We start from the raw sequence: 14,589 nt of genomic DNA on the forward strand, positions 1-14,589 counted from the left end.
TGTTTACATTCACAGAGATATGGTAAGCCGTATGCTATCGCTTGCTAAACAAACGTTTTAATGAGCAGTACAATAGCTGTACACGTGCGTTATAATTCTTGGTATATTTCTTTGCCGTCTTCTGCAAAACAACAACGTGAAATGATTAAGTTCTGCGTTGTCTAGAGTACGTGAAGCACCTGAACAACTACGCCTAATTTTCAACTTGCTATTTCGAGTTTAACGCTGCAAACCACGACGGCAACGGCAGCGAGAACGTCACCAAACAAAAATTTTAATAAGCAAAACAATAGATGTTCAGGTGCGTTATAAATCTTTGTGCATTTCGCATGTCGTCCTCTGCAAACAACGGCGTTAAATGACCAGGTTCTCCGTATTTTGTTTAAGGGAAACATCATTTTAAACTTAGCCTAGGCCTGAACAAGTTTTTATTTCGGTAGGTACACGGAACAGATCTGATAAAATTTATTAGCTGTTTAAATATAGATATCGTCCTGCAACTTAACTGTCCCTTTCTGGTACGCTTTGGTGGCAATCAGGTGAGTTTCGTTTGTATTTTGGCGATACAAAATACTCACCCATGGCGAGGCCAAACGAGCCAGATACGTCGCCGAAGCGTACCAATACACTTAATGTTAATACGCTTTGGTAGCATCTCTTGCTCGTTTGGTCTCGCCATGGGTATTTTTGCAGTTCAAAAGCAACGTAAAAACAACAACGCTTTAAAGACGCTTTGAAGCCACTCAAAAGCAGTTCAAACGCAGCTCAAATGTAGCTGAAAAGCCCATTCAAAGTCTTAAAAAGTCGCTTAAAGCCCCTTCAGGGTGGCTGAAAAAGCACCTAAAAAGCTGCTTAAAGCCCCTTCAGAGTAGCTGAAAAAGCACCTCAAATGCCGCTTAAAAGCTCCTTCAGAGTGGCCGAAAAAGCACCTCAAAAGCCGCTTAAAAGTCTCTTCGGGGTGGCAGAAAAGGCACCTCAATAACCGCTTAAAGCCCCTTCATAGTGGCTGAAAAAGACCTCAAAAGCCGCTTAAAATTCCCTTAAAAGCTGCTTAAAAGCACCCCAAAAGTACCTCAAAAGCCGCCTAAAAAGCAGCCCAAAAAAGCAGCTTAAAAAGCAGCTCAAAAGCAGTTCAAAAGCAGCCTACAGAGCCGTTCAAAAGCAGTTCAAAAGCAGTTCAAAAGCAGCCTAAAAGAAGCTCAAAAGCAGTTCGAAAACAGCCCTAAAGCAGTTCAAAAGCAGCTTAAAAGCAACTCAAACGCAGCTCAAAAGCAACTTAAAAAGCAGCTCAAACGCAGCTAAGAACAACTCAAAAGCAGTTCAAAAGCAGCTCAAAACCCGCTTAAAAAGTAGCTTAAAAGCAGCTTTGAAAGCAGTTCAAAAGCTGTTCTAACGCAACTCGAAGACAGCTCAAAAGCAGTTCAAAAGCAGCCTAAAACGCGGCTCAAAAGTAGTTCAAAAGCCGCTTAAAATAAAGAGCAGCTCAAAAGCAGCTCTAAAGCTTACGATTCAAAAGCAGCCCAACGCGCCAAACCGATAAGTAGGTGGTATTCACCGTACCCAAATTGTGCCAGGATACATCGGACTCATCAGGTCTCAGTGACTTGATAATCCAGGACAGCATAGATGCAGCGTCTGATTGGCTAATTGGCAATCTGGGTACGGTAAGAAACAAAGCAGGTACATACTTAGCTCTTATTAACCGAGCAGGAGGTCTGTATGGGAGAATCTTGACCGAGGTCGTGAGTACAGACCGAACGCAGTGAAGTCAAGATTCTCCCATACAGACCGACTAAGCTCGGTTAATAAGACGTTTATTATATGGCGCAAACAAGAATAATTTAATTCGTTTAAATGTAACTGGTTTGTACTAACTGTTATTTTTTGCTTGCGAACGGCGATGAGCTGAATTTAATTCTGCTAAAGTTTGTTCGTCCTCTTTACGTTTTTTCTTTTTTTTTTTCTCATCAGGCTTTTTGGCACTTCCATAAATAAATATTGTTAGATGAAAACAGTCAATGACTTTGCATTTTAGTTTGCAACTTTCTTACGGCAAAACATTACCTATCTAGATGCCGGTCTAGATGGGAAAATCTAGATCGCTTTCAATATCGATTTCAGCCAATCAAATTCGTGAATTCGGTAGTTCCCAGTCCTTGTGAGACAGAGCTATATAATAAAACATGATATCACTGGTATATTTCAGTTACGTTTATTTATCTTAAGTTACATAGGATCTAAACTTGGGATTCTTATTTAGCAAACCTTGGGAAACCCATGTCTAGGGAGCATTTGCATCCGAGAAAAAAGGGCAAAATTTGTATTCCGGCGATCCCTACAAGATGCTTAATTAATGGTATCTACAGTTTACACTTGGTTGTGCAATGGTAAAAAGTTCATTGGCTATATATAAAATATACAGAAGAATCTATACAAAACAAGTATGTACACGAATAGGTCATTTTACAAACAAAAACGTTTTTTTCATTACAAAGTACCAACCCCAGAAAGGTTGTTATTCTAAACTGCTTTATGAAGGCTTTCTTAAATTGTGATAGTTGGTTTGAATATTACAGTGTTCGACCTCCTCAGTACTGCATTTTATGCAAACGCTGTGAAATAATTAAACAAAAAGAGTAGGCTTAAGTACCCTCGATTAGAAAAGTTACACTTTCTCTGTCGAGGACACATAGAAACCTCGACGGGAGACGTTTTTACAGTATCCACGATTCGTTGCTATCGATACATTCTTGTTCCTGAACCCCAACTCGAGTTAGGGGAGTGAGTTGGAAATTAAGGTTACTTATTTCCCTTCTCCCACCCCGCTCCACTTTCATCTGCCTCCTCTATCTCTTTTCCCGTCTTTTTACAATAAACGGCTAACGAAGTGGTTTTACTCTTCCGCCAAGATTGATTAATATGCTTCAGAAATTGATTAGAAGAAAGTGGGGGTCTCTTGATACTAAGCCAACTTAGTGTAATTTAAAAGCAGCATCTGACTGTGATCGCTTTCTATTTAATACCTTCTTAACTGCTTCTTTCTTAAGTTTCGGCTTATTTTGATCCATACTTCTAGAACAGGTAACTACAGGCCGTGGGTTGTCATGAAACTTTCAAAGTAGTTCAATCTAAAAAAAAAAGGCAGTATTTATATCATAAAAGCGACAAACGAACTTCCCTCTACTGTATAATTACCCAGTGCATTGTTCCTGTACGAAGTCTGTTTAACTTGATTCTCTTATGACGTGTTCACATTTTCTTTAGACTCCGTGACGAAAATATTAGGAATTTTCAATTTCTTAGCTCCGTTGTCTTTCTTAGCCGTGCTGCCGCCATCTTGCTCGTCATCAAATTCCGGAGATTTCAAATGAAACTGTTCCATAACTTCTGGAGGTAGTGTCTTGTATACGTGTATCTTCTTGACGCGAACCATTCCTCTTGACTTAAGGAAGAGAAACACAACGTAACTCAAAACTGAAATTATTACCACCGACAATACCACCGCCAGAACAAAATAAATTGTCTCCAAGAGCATGTTGCGAACTGCATCGACAAACCGTTTGGATTCACGCTTGAGTCGTTGACGGTACGCTTCACCGTCATAACCTTCGTAGTGCCTTCCTTCCAACTTTGGAATGATACAAGAGGGTTGATTAAATTCCAAGAGCGACGCCTCTTCCCAGAAGCATTTATTTGTGTCCTTCTCTAGAGAGCAGAGTTGTTGGTTTAGTCGTTCCATACGCTCTTGCTGTTCTCTGTTGAAGTCCTGGATCATTCTCCTGTTTTCAGATATGGTATCATTGACCGATTCCTTGTACTGCTGCATTGCATTGTTGTTGATAAAATCGACCTGGTCATCGATAGCGAGGTTGGTAAAGTGGTAGTCGGTGTCAAGGCGAAACGAGATCATTTCGTAGCCTCCCAGTTCTTCAATAACGGTCACGTTCATGACATTGTAAACTAAAGCAATCACTAGATAGAGAATAGCAGCAGAGGCAGCAATTGTAATGCACATTGGCAGAAGATTTGTACGCATGATCCGCTTGTGAAGGCTCTTGCAAAAAGCGATGAATTTCGAGAACTTCTCGGCAAGAAAATCTAAGATCCTTCGGACAAGTTTAGCAGTTTTTTCCTTTACAGTTGGTGGTTTCTTTTCAAACTCGTCTTCATCGTGATTCACAGTCTCTTCGAACCCTTGGATTAATTTGAAAGCGATTTGGTAAGTCTTCGATCCTCGATATATCAAAAGCAGGATATCCATGACAACCAATGCGCCCAAAATGGCTTTCTTGGTGACAATGAACACTTCGGCATCGTACACGCTGCTGAGATTTTTAGTCTGTCCTTCCCTTTCGAGTAATTGCTCCTTCTGGTCATCGACCGTTTCTTCCGTAATATCTCCTTTTTCAATGTTATAGTACGATCCACCGTGAGCGGACTCGATAATGGAAGACCTGTTGGCATTAGAAATGTTTGAAATTCCATCTAAGTCATCATTATCTTCGTAGACAACGCGCTCAGAGAAGATTTCGGAATCTGTTTTGTTGTCGACGGAGTCTAATTGAGAGTTATTGGAAGCAAAGAAATCACTGATATTCCCCACAAAGCAATTGGCGTTAGCTGCTTCCCACTCTATGGACACTTCTTGCAACTTTCGGATCCCAGATTTCACTTGTTCCTTTGCAGACTTAATCATGTACCTCAATGGACACATAAGTATCGTGCTCAAAGGATGTTCAGGCGACCTTCCGGTTCTGAGAACCTCACTAAAATCCGCCAAGCCATTTTTTGCATATTGAAGCTTAGAAACAATGTTATTCCTTGCTTCGTCAAGTTTGTCTTTATCGAGAGCACCAACAAAGTCAAGAAAGCCAATGAAGGAATTGTCGGAGAAGCTTCGTTTTCTTCTAGTAGCAAACTCACTTTGGCTTTCCCATGTGAGCTTCATTGCTGCCTGGTCCTCGTGGCGATCATGATTTCGTAGATACCTGTCACTCGCAGAGATCTCTCTCTTTTTCCGTGATGCTGCTTCGTTTATTTCATAAGCAGCTCTTGGTAGAGCAAACCACCCATTGTCAAACACTCTCTTTCCATAGTTTTTCAAGCCATCTTCGGTTTCCTGCAAGTTTCGTGTAGTGGCCGCTCGGAATTCTTTTATTCGCTCGTCAATGTCTTTCTTTAATTTCTCTACTTTCTCGGTTACTTTGGTGATAATTTTTTTGCTCAGCTTATTAAACATTTTCAAATGATTTTCCTGGATTAAGCAAGTCATGTTGAGCCTCATCCACTGTAGCTGTTGTCCCATGAAGTAATCACAAGACCTTTGAATGTCTTCGCTAGAGTCCAGAACACGCTTGTTTTCACTTTCACGATGCTGATCCATTCCTAAAGCCATGGCGTTGCTTTCGTCAATTTTGCTTTGTACAAAGTCTTGGTATTCCTGGATAATTTTCATGTTATCAGCGTGAAGAAGGGTCAGAATTGCAAACGCCATTGAGAACGTAAAGGTCACACAGTAGACAACTCTTGCAACGACGAAAAAAATGACTAGGATAAGGTGCCTTCGTTTGAGTCTGTTTTGATCTTTGGGTGTCCCCTTCTTTTTCCTATCTCCATCTTTGTTTGTTGTTACTTCCTTGTTCTTGACATATTTCCACCCAAAAGGGCCATCTTTTGGAGCATCATTGGGTTTGTGGGTAACTTGTGCATATACTATTAACGCGAACAAAACTAGTAGCACACAGCCTGTGACTACAAAGAGTGGCATCAGAGTTACCCATGGATTAGGTCTATCGTCTTGGCTTTTCTTTTCTGGTTCCTTCAATTTCCTTCCGCCTTTGTCGACGACAGCCATCTGAAGTTGCAGTTTCTGTTTAGCATTAGATAAACGCACACTAAATAACCTCTCCTTGTCCTGCAATCCCTTTCTTGGAACATGAATATCCAAGTCAAAACTGGTTTCGGGGCAAAGAATCACCACATCCTGCTCAAGGACTAGAACACTGTCAACTTCATCGATGACTTCAAGAGTGAAGAAAGCAGGACAGCTCGTCAATAATCCATTTACCTTGATATTCCAAGAAGTGCTGGTTCGTGACAAACTGCTTTTAAATGTCTCGTCATTGCGTATGCTCGCATTTGTCAAGACATACTTCAAGATCGATTCTTCTTCGGAAATGCTTATAGTAATCGTAGGTGTGCGCTGGGAATCTTGTACGTGATATGCAAACTCGCCTCCTGATTGAACGCCAAGATGTTCTACATTCACAGGCCTTAGATCAAGAAAGGGTTTCCGAATGCTGCTTGACCAATCAGAAAGTCTCTGACAGTTAACACTGTCGCTCCAAGATCTGGTGGTTATTGAAAATGGTGTCTTTGTTTGCACCTCAATTGTGTTATTCGAGTTGGCATTTCCTAATGTTGAGTTTGCGTCCTCAAGGTTTGATACACTGTACTTATACGGCCCCTTTTCAGATGATCTCTGGCCTCGAAGATACAGCAGAGAGGAAATATCGAAATTTGCAGAGTGGGATACTTCTAAAGAGTCTACGCGATTTGTTCCTCGTTGTATCATCGAATATGGATGATCACCTGCTGTCGGAGTCTTTAAAGTTCTGGAGATCCAGTCCGAGCTGAAACGTCCACTATGGTGCTTTACTTTGTACCTCAGTGTATACAATGTCTTGGGAACCTTATATTCAAGATAGCAGTTGAACTGCAGGTTCAAGTTGCTTGGTTTGTTCATTACCAAAGTAAACTGGCTGGTGTCCCCTTTGGCGCACCTCTTTGGTATTTGTGTACAGTTTGGCTCACTGTAGAAATAAGAGCAGAGGTCCAAACAGTCTTTATAACAGCAGGAACATGAACTATATGCCTTGCTATCAGATTGATCACAACGGGGACAATTATCTCTGCATATTCTGCAAATTTGATACGCCTCTGCGCAAAATGGAGTTGGAAAGGACTGTAACGGGCTATCAAAGAAGGCACCTTCCTTTATACCAAATGCGTCAGTCACAATATTTGTGTAGTTTGTGCAATAAAGTTTGCTTGAGTCTTCTTTGAGGATGCAGTCAGTCTGGTCAGGCTTAGAGCAGATGACGGACGTCTCTTCCGTGTCGCAAGCGTCGTTCAAAGATCTATAGTGGTACATTTCGCCTGGTGTTACGCCAGTTGGGCAAAGTTGTCTTGAGTGCTGAAAACACTTGGCTGGGTACACTTTCGTCTGCCGATCACGTTTTAAGTCATGTTTAATGGTGTAGTGGTTTGGGGCTGGGTACCGACAGTGCTGACTAAACACCTCTGGAAAGCCAGGCAAACTAGCAAATTCAAGATTTTCGCCGTTTGACCGCCACGCATCATAATCGCTATATTTTGGAACCAAGTTAACTTGCTCAATTTCCACGTCTACATAAAAGCTCGAGTTTCGATACAAACGCGCACGGTTTGGCAAATCTGCTTTCAGGAAGAATGTTTTACTTGTACTGTTTAACCGAAGGCGGTCCTCAAGGAGAACCAAGTCTTGTGCTGGTTTTTGGAAAATGACCTTTGAACCTGTTCGCACTGATGAAAGGTAAAAAAAAAAGACCTAATTAGCGACTGAAGTGAGAGTACAATTTCTAATAACAATGTATCATCAAATGGGGGATAGAACTGTTTAGAGGGAGCTTTTGTATTGGAATATTATCTGAAAATGAAAACTGGCCCAACCATGGCGTGGGTCTACCGGAGCTGCGACAGCAACGAGCTGTAGTGATTTTGGAGGACAATCCCGACGGGATTTATATGCAGAGGCTCAACGCAAGGTCCGATTAAACTCCTACATGTTTTTTTTGTATATCATTTTAACAGAAAAGGAAACCGATCATATAATATAACTCCTGTATAAAATGATACCTCTTTCACATTCCTACAATGAAAACACTGCATCTCTTTTCCTTGAAATTAACGCACTTAGTGAACAACATCCCCAAAGAACACTAAACGCTTCAAGCAGAGATGTTTGGTTTTGGTTTGACAAATTTGTCAGAAATTGAAAGACGTTTTTCTATACTTGACAACTCTTGAAAACTCTACCCACTTATATACCTCCAGGTTGACAATGGTGGACAGGATCTTCCCGCACAATTCATTATGGTGCCCCCCCCCCCCCCCCCCCTAACCACACTCCTTAACGACAATATCTCCGGCCGAAGGAGTTGCATTCAGTTATTCCAGTAGACGGCAATCAATTTCAGTGTTCCTTTCATATCTGCTGGGGTTATGATAGAGCCACTATCAATTTTATACTTTAGGTTTCTTACCGTCAAGAAGGTCTTTATCACTCAAAGCCTTGCTTACTGTTAAAGGCTTCGAAATATCTGCAATGAAAATTATTCCAACGAACAGTTTAGTGAAGTATCATATGACAGGTTTTATACATCTCAAGTGGGCACACCTTGTCCTACACACAATACCAGGCCCGCGGTAAGTAGGCAAGTAATAAATGAGCATTTAAACTAAATGAAAAGCTCGGATCGAGTCGATAAGTTGCCACAAATGAGTCTAACAACAGTCCCAATTCGATGCAAAAAACATGAACTTAGTAGCAAGATCTGAATTGTGAGCCGTGGCAAAAGAGCATGAGGCTGGAATGGCATTATCATGATTGACCAAAATATGCACAATCTCGTGGTCGGCCAAGTTGCACGAGCTTACAGCAAGTTATGTTACTCAGGTTCTTTGAATACGGAATATAACAGCAATTCAACAAACTAACGTCAGTTTTTTAAGCGTCTGTCCTCTTACTGATGATAAATTGCGTCATAACATTGTCAAAGTGGCTGTGGAACCACGAGCCGCAGACTCGTACTTCAAAATGACACGAGCATTGTCAATAACTTTTCTCGCTTTTTGAATGGCTACTTGAAAAAGTCCATAAAAGCTCATTGGTTAAGAAGTTGACAGTTTGACAGCTGAAAGTTGAACTTGAAAGCTTGCATGAATTAACATGTTATCTGTCTGTACTCTTATTGATGATAAGAATGAGCCAACAAGCGCGCGAGAAATTAGACAGTTATTGCAAAATATACACTGCCATGAATCATAAACCTTTATATGAAAGAACGATCTTATAGTAAAAAATCGGTGCATATAATGAAAATGAAAGAAAAGAGTTTCCTACCGAAACATTTTCGGTCAAAAGTTAATCCACAACCATAAGCTTGGTACGTCGCCTTGTCGCATTTAGGGCTGCATGCTGTAAGTGAAAGAAATAGTTCCATTTGAACTTAGAATTTTTACGAGCATAACCAACTGATTTATTACCTAGCTAATAAGCAGTCATTTGTGGTTAATACCCCTACAAAACGTCCTAGATAGTGGAGGTGACTTGAAAATTAAAGAATTTAATTGTAATTACCTGTGCAAACTCGGTCATGAGTTCTTGTACATGATTCCGACTGGTAGAAATTTTCAGGGCATGATTTGGGGCTGCAGGCTACAAACGAAAAAAAACACGTGATTTGAGTTAATTTTTTTTTTTGTAATAACGTAATTACAAGTAGATTCTCTTAAAAAAAAGTACATCAGTTACTGTTCCGTAGACTCCTGAACTCCACCTGGATTCTTATGAGCTTTTAGCCCCGACGACCGAAAACTTTAACTCGAAAACCATCTGAAGATTTCCATTTCGAAGATTCCGGAAAATTCCCCACGAGTTTCGAACGCTACGGGAGGGTTTCCGAGACCTTCAGGTTCTGACAGACAACTGTAAAGTAGGAATTGACGCAGGACTCTTGTACACTTTACTAACGTACCTTTGCATGTGATCCCGTCTCCCCAATAGCCATCATTGCACGTGCACATAAAACCACCAATTGTGTTGTTACACATGGATTGCACGTGACAGTTGTGTTTCTTGCTTGTGCATTCGTCAATATCTGTTAGATAGTTAACATATAAACAAGACATCGGATCAGAGAAAGGGAAAGTGGAAAAGAGCAACGATAAAGAGAACAGATAAGTATATAATCAAACACCTCATTGAGGGTCTATAGAGGACTTGGTGTTAGAAAAATGAGGTGTAGAGAAAGAGGGTGAAAACAAAAAAACATTTAACCAAGAAAACCGGAAGTTTTCAATATACTCTCTTATCATTCTAACACACTATCCCCATTGACAATTGTCCTGTTATCATAGATAGACTAAACAGGTTTCCATCAGTGTATGATGCTTTTTTTCTTTAATTTTTACGAGAAGGAAAACAGGAGAGTGTTTGTACATACCCTGACAGCCTTCCGCTGTCATCTCGTAGCCTCTCAGGCACAGGCATTTCTTTGATTGCTCTTCACATCCGAATTCACAGGCGTTAGAGCACTGATCAAGGGACGATACTTTGTGTGAAACTGGAGGTACAGCTAAACAGAGCAATCATATATAAAACAAAACAGAATTAAACTTTCGTGCCATTGAAGAGATGTTAGTGTGGTTTTCTAATGACTGTGAAAATCGAGTGTATGGTCGCGTTGGTTTTGCGTTTACCTAAGCTCTCTATTACTCAGTAAAAAGTGCTGAACGCGATCTAAACGGTTAGAGCAAAGGCGCGCCAAAGTCATGTGCATTGTGGTCATAAAGAAGACTGGCAACTTTTACTTAATAAACACTTCTTTAACTTTTACAAACGAATTTATGTCAGTTCAGTTTTACTTTGCTTCGAGTTCATGCGTGGAGAAATGAGTTGGGACATAAACCGATCTAGTCAAACTAAGAGGATTCTAAGTTTTCAGTCTTACCAAATTGTTGAAAATGTTGTACATTCAACCCTGCAGACAGTAACAACCTTCCATGAAAATCTTTCTTAAAGAAAATCTTTGAACCATTCTTGACAAAGCTGGCTGGTACGGTGATGACGATCTTTGCTGAGGGGGCACTGCTCGTCGCCAAGGCAACAGCAATCAAAGTAAGCACCATGAAAGCTGCTCGCGCAGACAGGAAGGTAGAGGATTGGGCGCGAGGAGTTCTGGAGGGCTGAAGAGAATCACGTCTTTTTCCTTCCAAGTTCAAGTTTAAAGAGGTTGAATCTGCGATGAGATAATTTCAATTAGATCAAATGAACAAATTTAGAGTGTAGTTGTTTTTCACAGTTTTACGATTAACGGATGACTATCACTGATTTCTAGGTAGAGTACAGCAAAATTCATTTCTCAAGGCGTCTCCCTACAGTAAAGACACACCATGAAGACAATTTACGTTAAAGGCTTTTGTTCTTGGGCCATCGTAGTTTAACGAGGAATAAAACACAAATAGCGGTGATAAACATATTAAACTTACGCATTTTAATAACTTGACGTTTCGTATGCTACGCAACATACATTTACATTTCATATATAGTTTTCAAAAATTGTAACGGTCTTTATTCCACTTTTGAAAATATATGTTGCGTAGCATACGAAACGTCAAGTTATTAAAATGCGTAAGTTTAATATGTTTATCACCGCTATTTGTGTTTTATTCCTCGTTACAATTTATGTTGCTTAGCAACCTGTCTAATAAACTCGGGCTTGTTCAATCACATGCATGACTTCCAGATTTTATCACCTGTCACTTGAAGATAACTTTGACTTCTGTTCTCCTTTACTTCCTTTACAGTCTTCTCAGCCTTCTCAGTTTTTTCTTCTCCTTTTTCGGCGGCTCCGTCTTCTAGTTTTAGCCTCTCGAAAGTGGCAATTTTTTCTTTGATAACGAGAAGGTAAGAAAATGAGTTGTGGAACAAAAATGTTCAAAAAACAAAAAAATGATTAAATGAGCTACACTACTAAGATGCGTCGAAGTGACAGCGTCTTTTAAGTTAGCTTTTCTTGTTACACTCAATGTGATTTAGGCTAATCCGGAAACAAGACAAAGTTTGGGGGTTTTCTTCCACCAACGTCGATCGTCACACCAACCGTATTCGCTTTGTTTCTTACATAACTGTCCGAAAGGCTGAAATGATTAACAGTCATGTGAGTACACTTTGGGCGCACGAACTGAATTAGGGAAAGTGTAAGCCTCAGTGGCAAGCACTCAGCCTAAAGCATGCAAACACAGAATTACTTTTCAAGTCAATCCAGGTCAGTAAACTAAGAACTTACTTTCAATTAAGGTGGTTCGATTTCTTGGCCGGGCGGAGCTTTTGGCGTCGTTTTCATCGGGTACATTTCCCTCCTCACTCTGTGGCTTTTCGAATATTACAACTCTTTCTTTATGGAGAAGAATATAAAACAAAAAGTAACTATGAGACGGAAATGACTTGAAAAAAAAAACATATACACAATACACCTGACTTAAATCTATCCAGACAATTCGAAAACGAAAAGAAGCTGCCGTTGTTAACAACCACACCCCATCTAGACCACTCACTATCGACAACAGAATGGGTTGTGAGTAGCTTAGCCGATATAAAGCCGAAAACGGGATTCGTGATTGAACGCACCAGTAGATTTATCTAATTCACCGTTGTTAGAACCTAACACCGAAGCATTCTTAGTTACTCACTTGCTCTCTTTGTACATAACGGTGGTATGTTCGAGTCGCTGAAGCACAACTTCGCAGATATCTTAGGTATCAAGGGTGCAAAAAAAAAAAAAAAAAAAAAATCGTCAGCCGCATTGACTTGTGTTATAGCATTCAAGAAAGAACTCACCAGCCACAGCTTTCCCACGATCTTTCATCTCTATTTCCTGTTCTCTTGCCGCGAACTCGAGCTGTTGCTTTTTTCGTCGCTTCCTGCATACGCATATAATGACGATAATGATGATGACTGCCACAACGGCACCAGCCCCGCCGAGTCCTCCTATCAACGGCCAGTTAGTTGTTGTTTCGGGTACAATGTACTGCGGACACAAGCGCGAGCTATTCAGTAGTGACCATGTATTGAAATCTAACGAAATGCGCACACATGAGGGTTGAAAAAGTGAAGTTGAAAATCACATTTTAAAATGGTTATGTTACGTTTTATCCAGCTTATGATTTTCACAGGTGGCTCTTAATTGAATAATCACGCGATTCATGAATAATGACTGATTTGAGCTCCAGCCTATTCAATTATAGCAGAACATGCTTCATATAAAGGAATCAAACATTCATTTGATGTTTCACGGCAAGAAAAGTCAGAGAAGTCAGTCACGCCAGAGCATACCCTTACAAAAGGGTTGTATGTTTCGTTGCTAAACTGATACCAGGCAAGCCAGTTAGCGCAGTCTGAGGTGATTCGCATACAAAATATGGTATAGCTTACCACTTGAATGTCCACAATCGACGCTTCATTAAGAAGATTATATTCCACTTTAACGCGTTCAAACTCTTCTTCTTGCGCAGATATATGCACCGACAAGGAAGCATTTTCGCTTTCTTTGAACTCTATATCACCCTGAAATATTTGGGAAATCAAGAAATTGTTTCTCGTGTTTACTTATTTGGAATCAGATTAGTTCGCTGGAGGAACGGGGCACTTAATTGCGAGATGCGTTCTTGACTGACAGCACTAACACTGACTGACTGACTGATTGACTGACTAACTGACTAACAGACTGACTGACTGATCGATTGACGAAGGACTGGCTGACTGATCAATTGACTGGCTGATTGAATGACCGACTGATTGATCACCCCCGCCCACCACTTCACTCAAATCCATTTTCACTCATAGGTGCACGAACTGGCTCACTCTATCAACACGGATTAATTTCAGGTTATATGGCAGGGATCGTGCATTACTACATTATCAAGACATAACTATGATAGACCGATGCTTTACCGCGGAAACAACATGGAAATTAAGACTTTGATTAAAATCATAACAGTAACTTACATCCAGGTTATTTCTCACGTAAAACACTTTTGGCTCACTGAAGTTGACATTCGCAAGAAAGCTGTCCACTTGAATCACCTTTTCGTTGCTGTCCAGTATGTCACTCAGGACAGATGTTAAAAGACATACGAACAACAAGCAGCTGCAACAAATTATAGTATAGTATAGTATGTTTTCATGGGAGTAAATCTAGTCAATACGTGAGAGTTATACAACTGGAGAGGGGTTTGAACGAAATTACATCTTCTATGTAGGATCTATGAAGTTAAATACCCTACGACAGGCTGTGACATTTCACTGTGTTTTTTTTTTTTTTCTATTTTCTATCGGCGATAACATTTATAGAAGATAACATACTAATTCATGGTGCTTACAATGTAATTGACAAGACAGGTCTGAGAGGTTAGGATCTCGATCCTCTCTTAAATTTGATGGCTAAAGGTTATCGTGAGATACACCCCCAGTTCTAGATAGTATTTGACTGATCAATACTCCCGAGTACTAGTCTATCAAATGTGTCGTGAAAATTTTTTGACGTTAAGCTTATAAATCCATGAAAGTAAAATTTTAGTGTAGACACTGGAAGCAGTCTAATGACCTCTAATGTAGCATGTTACCTGTTCATCGTGACTTTTTCCTATGTGGCTAGATGTCCTTCCTCTGTGACGATTGAACGTTATTTGTCGTAGAGTGTAGCTGTTCACACGGCTTTGTTATATGAAGATACGATGACACAATTTATATTCCAAGAACCGTTTGTT

General features: G+C 40.3%; 1 protein-coding gene across 1 annotated transcript; it reads right to left on the reverse strand.

Annotated features, from left to right (window-relative positions):
• Nucleotides 1–1,973: 1,973 nt before the first annotated feature.
• Nucleotides 1,974–14,453, reverse strand: LOC110040026 (uncharacterized). The gene is made up of 13 exons (XM_089295277.1): nucleotides 14,446–14,453; nucleotides 13,829–13,970; nucleotides 13,256–13,387; nucleotides 12,662–12,851; nucleotides 12,111–12,218; nucleotides 11,578–11,712; nucleotides 10,773–11,030; nucleotides 10,266–10,397; nucleotides 9,798–9,920; nucleotides 9,401–9,478; nucleotides 9,164–9,238; nucleotides 8,304–8,360; nucleotides 1,974–7,563 (listed from the first exon to the last, which is right to left on the reverse strand). Exons 1-13 carry the CDS (start codon nucleotides 14,451–14,453, stop codon nucleotides 3,239–3,241), a joined length of 5,763 nt encoding a protein of 1,920 aa, XP_089151403.1. The 3' UTR covers nucleotides 1,974–3,238.
• Between the last annotated feature and the right edge of the window lie 136 nt (nucleotides 14,454–14,589).

Source organism: Orbicella faveolata, unplaced genomic scaffold, assembly GCF_042242905.1.
Source record: "Orbicella faveolata isolate gen_17 unplaced genomic scaffold, um_ofav_v1 contig_26, whole genome shotgun sequence".
Lineage (NCBI taxonomy): Eukaryota > Metazoa > Cnidaria > Anthozoa > Scleractinia > Merulinidae > Orbicella > Orbicella faveolata.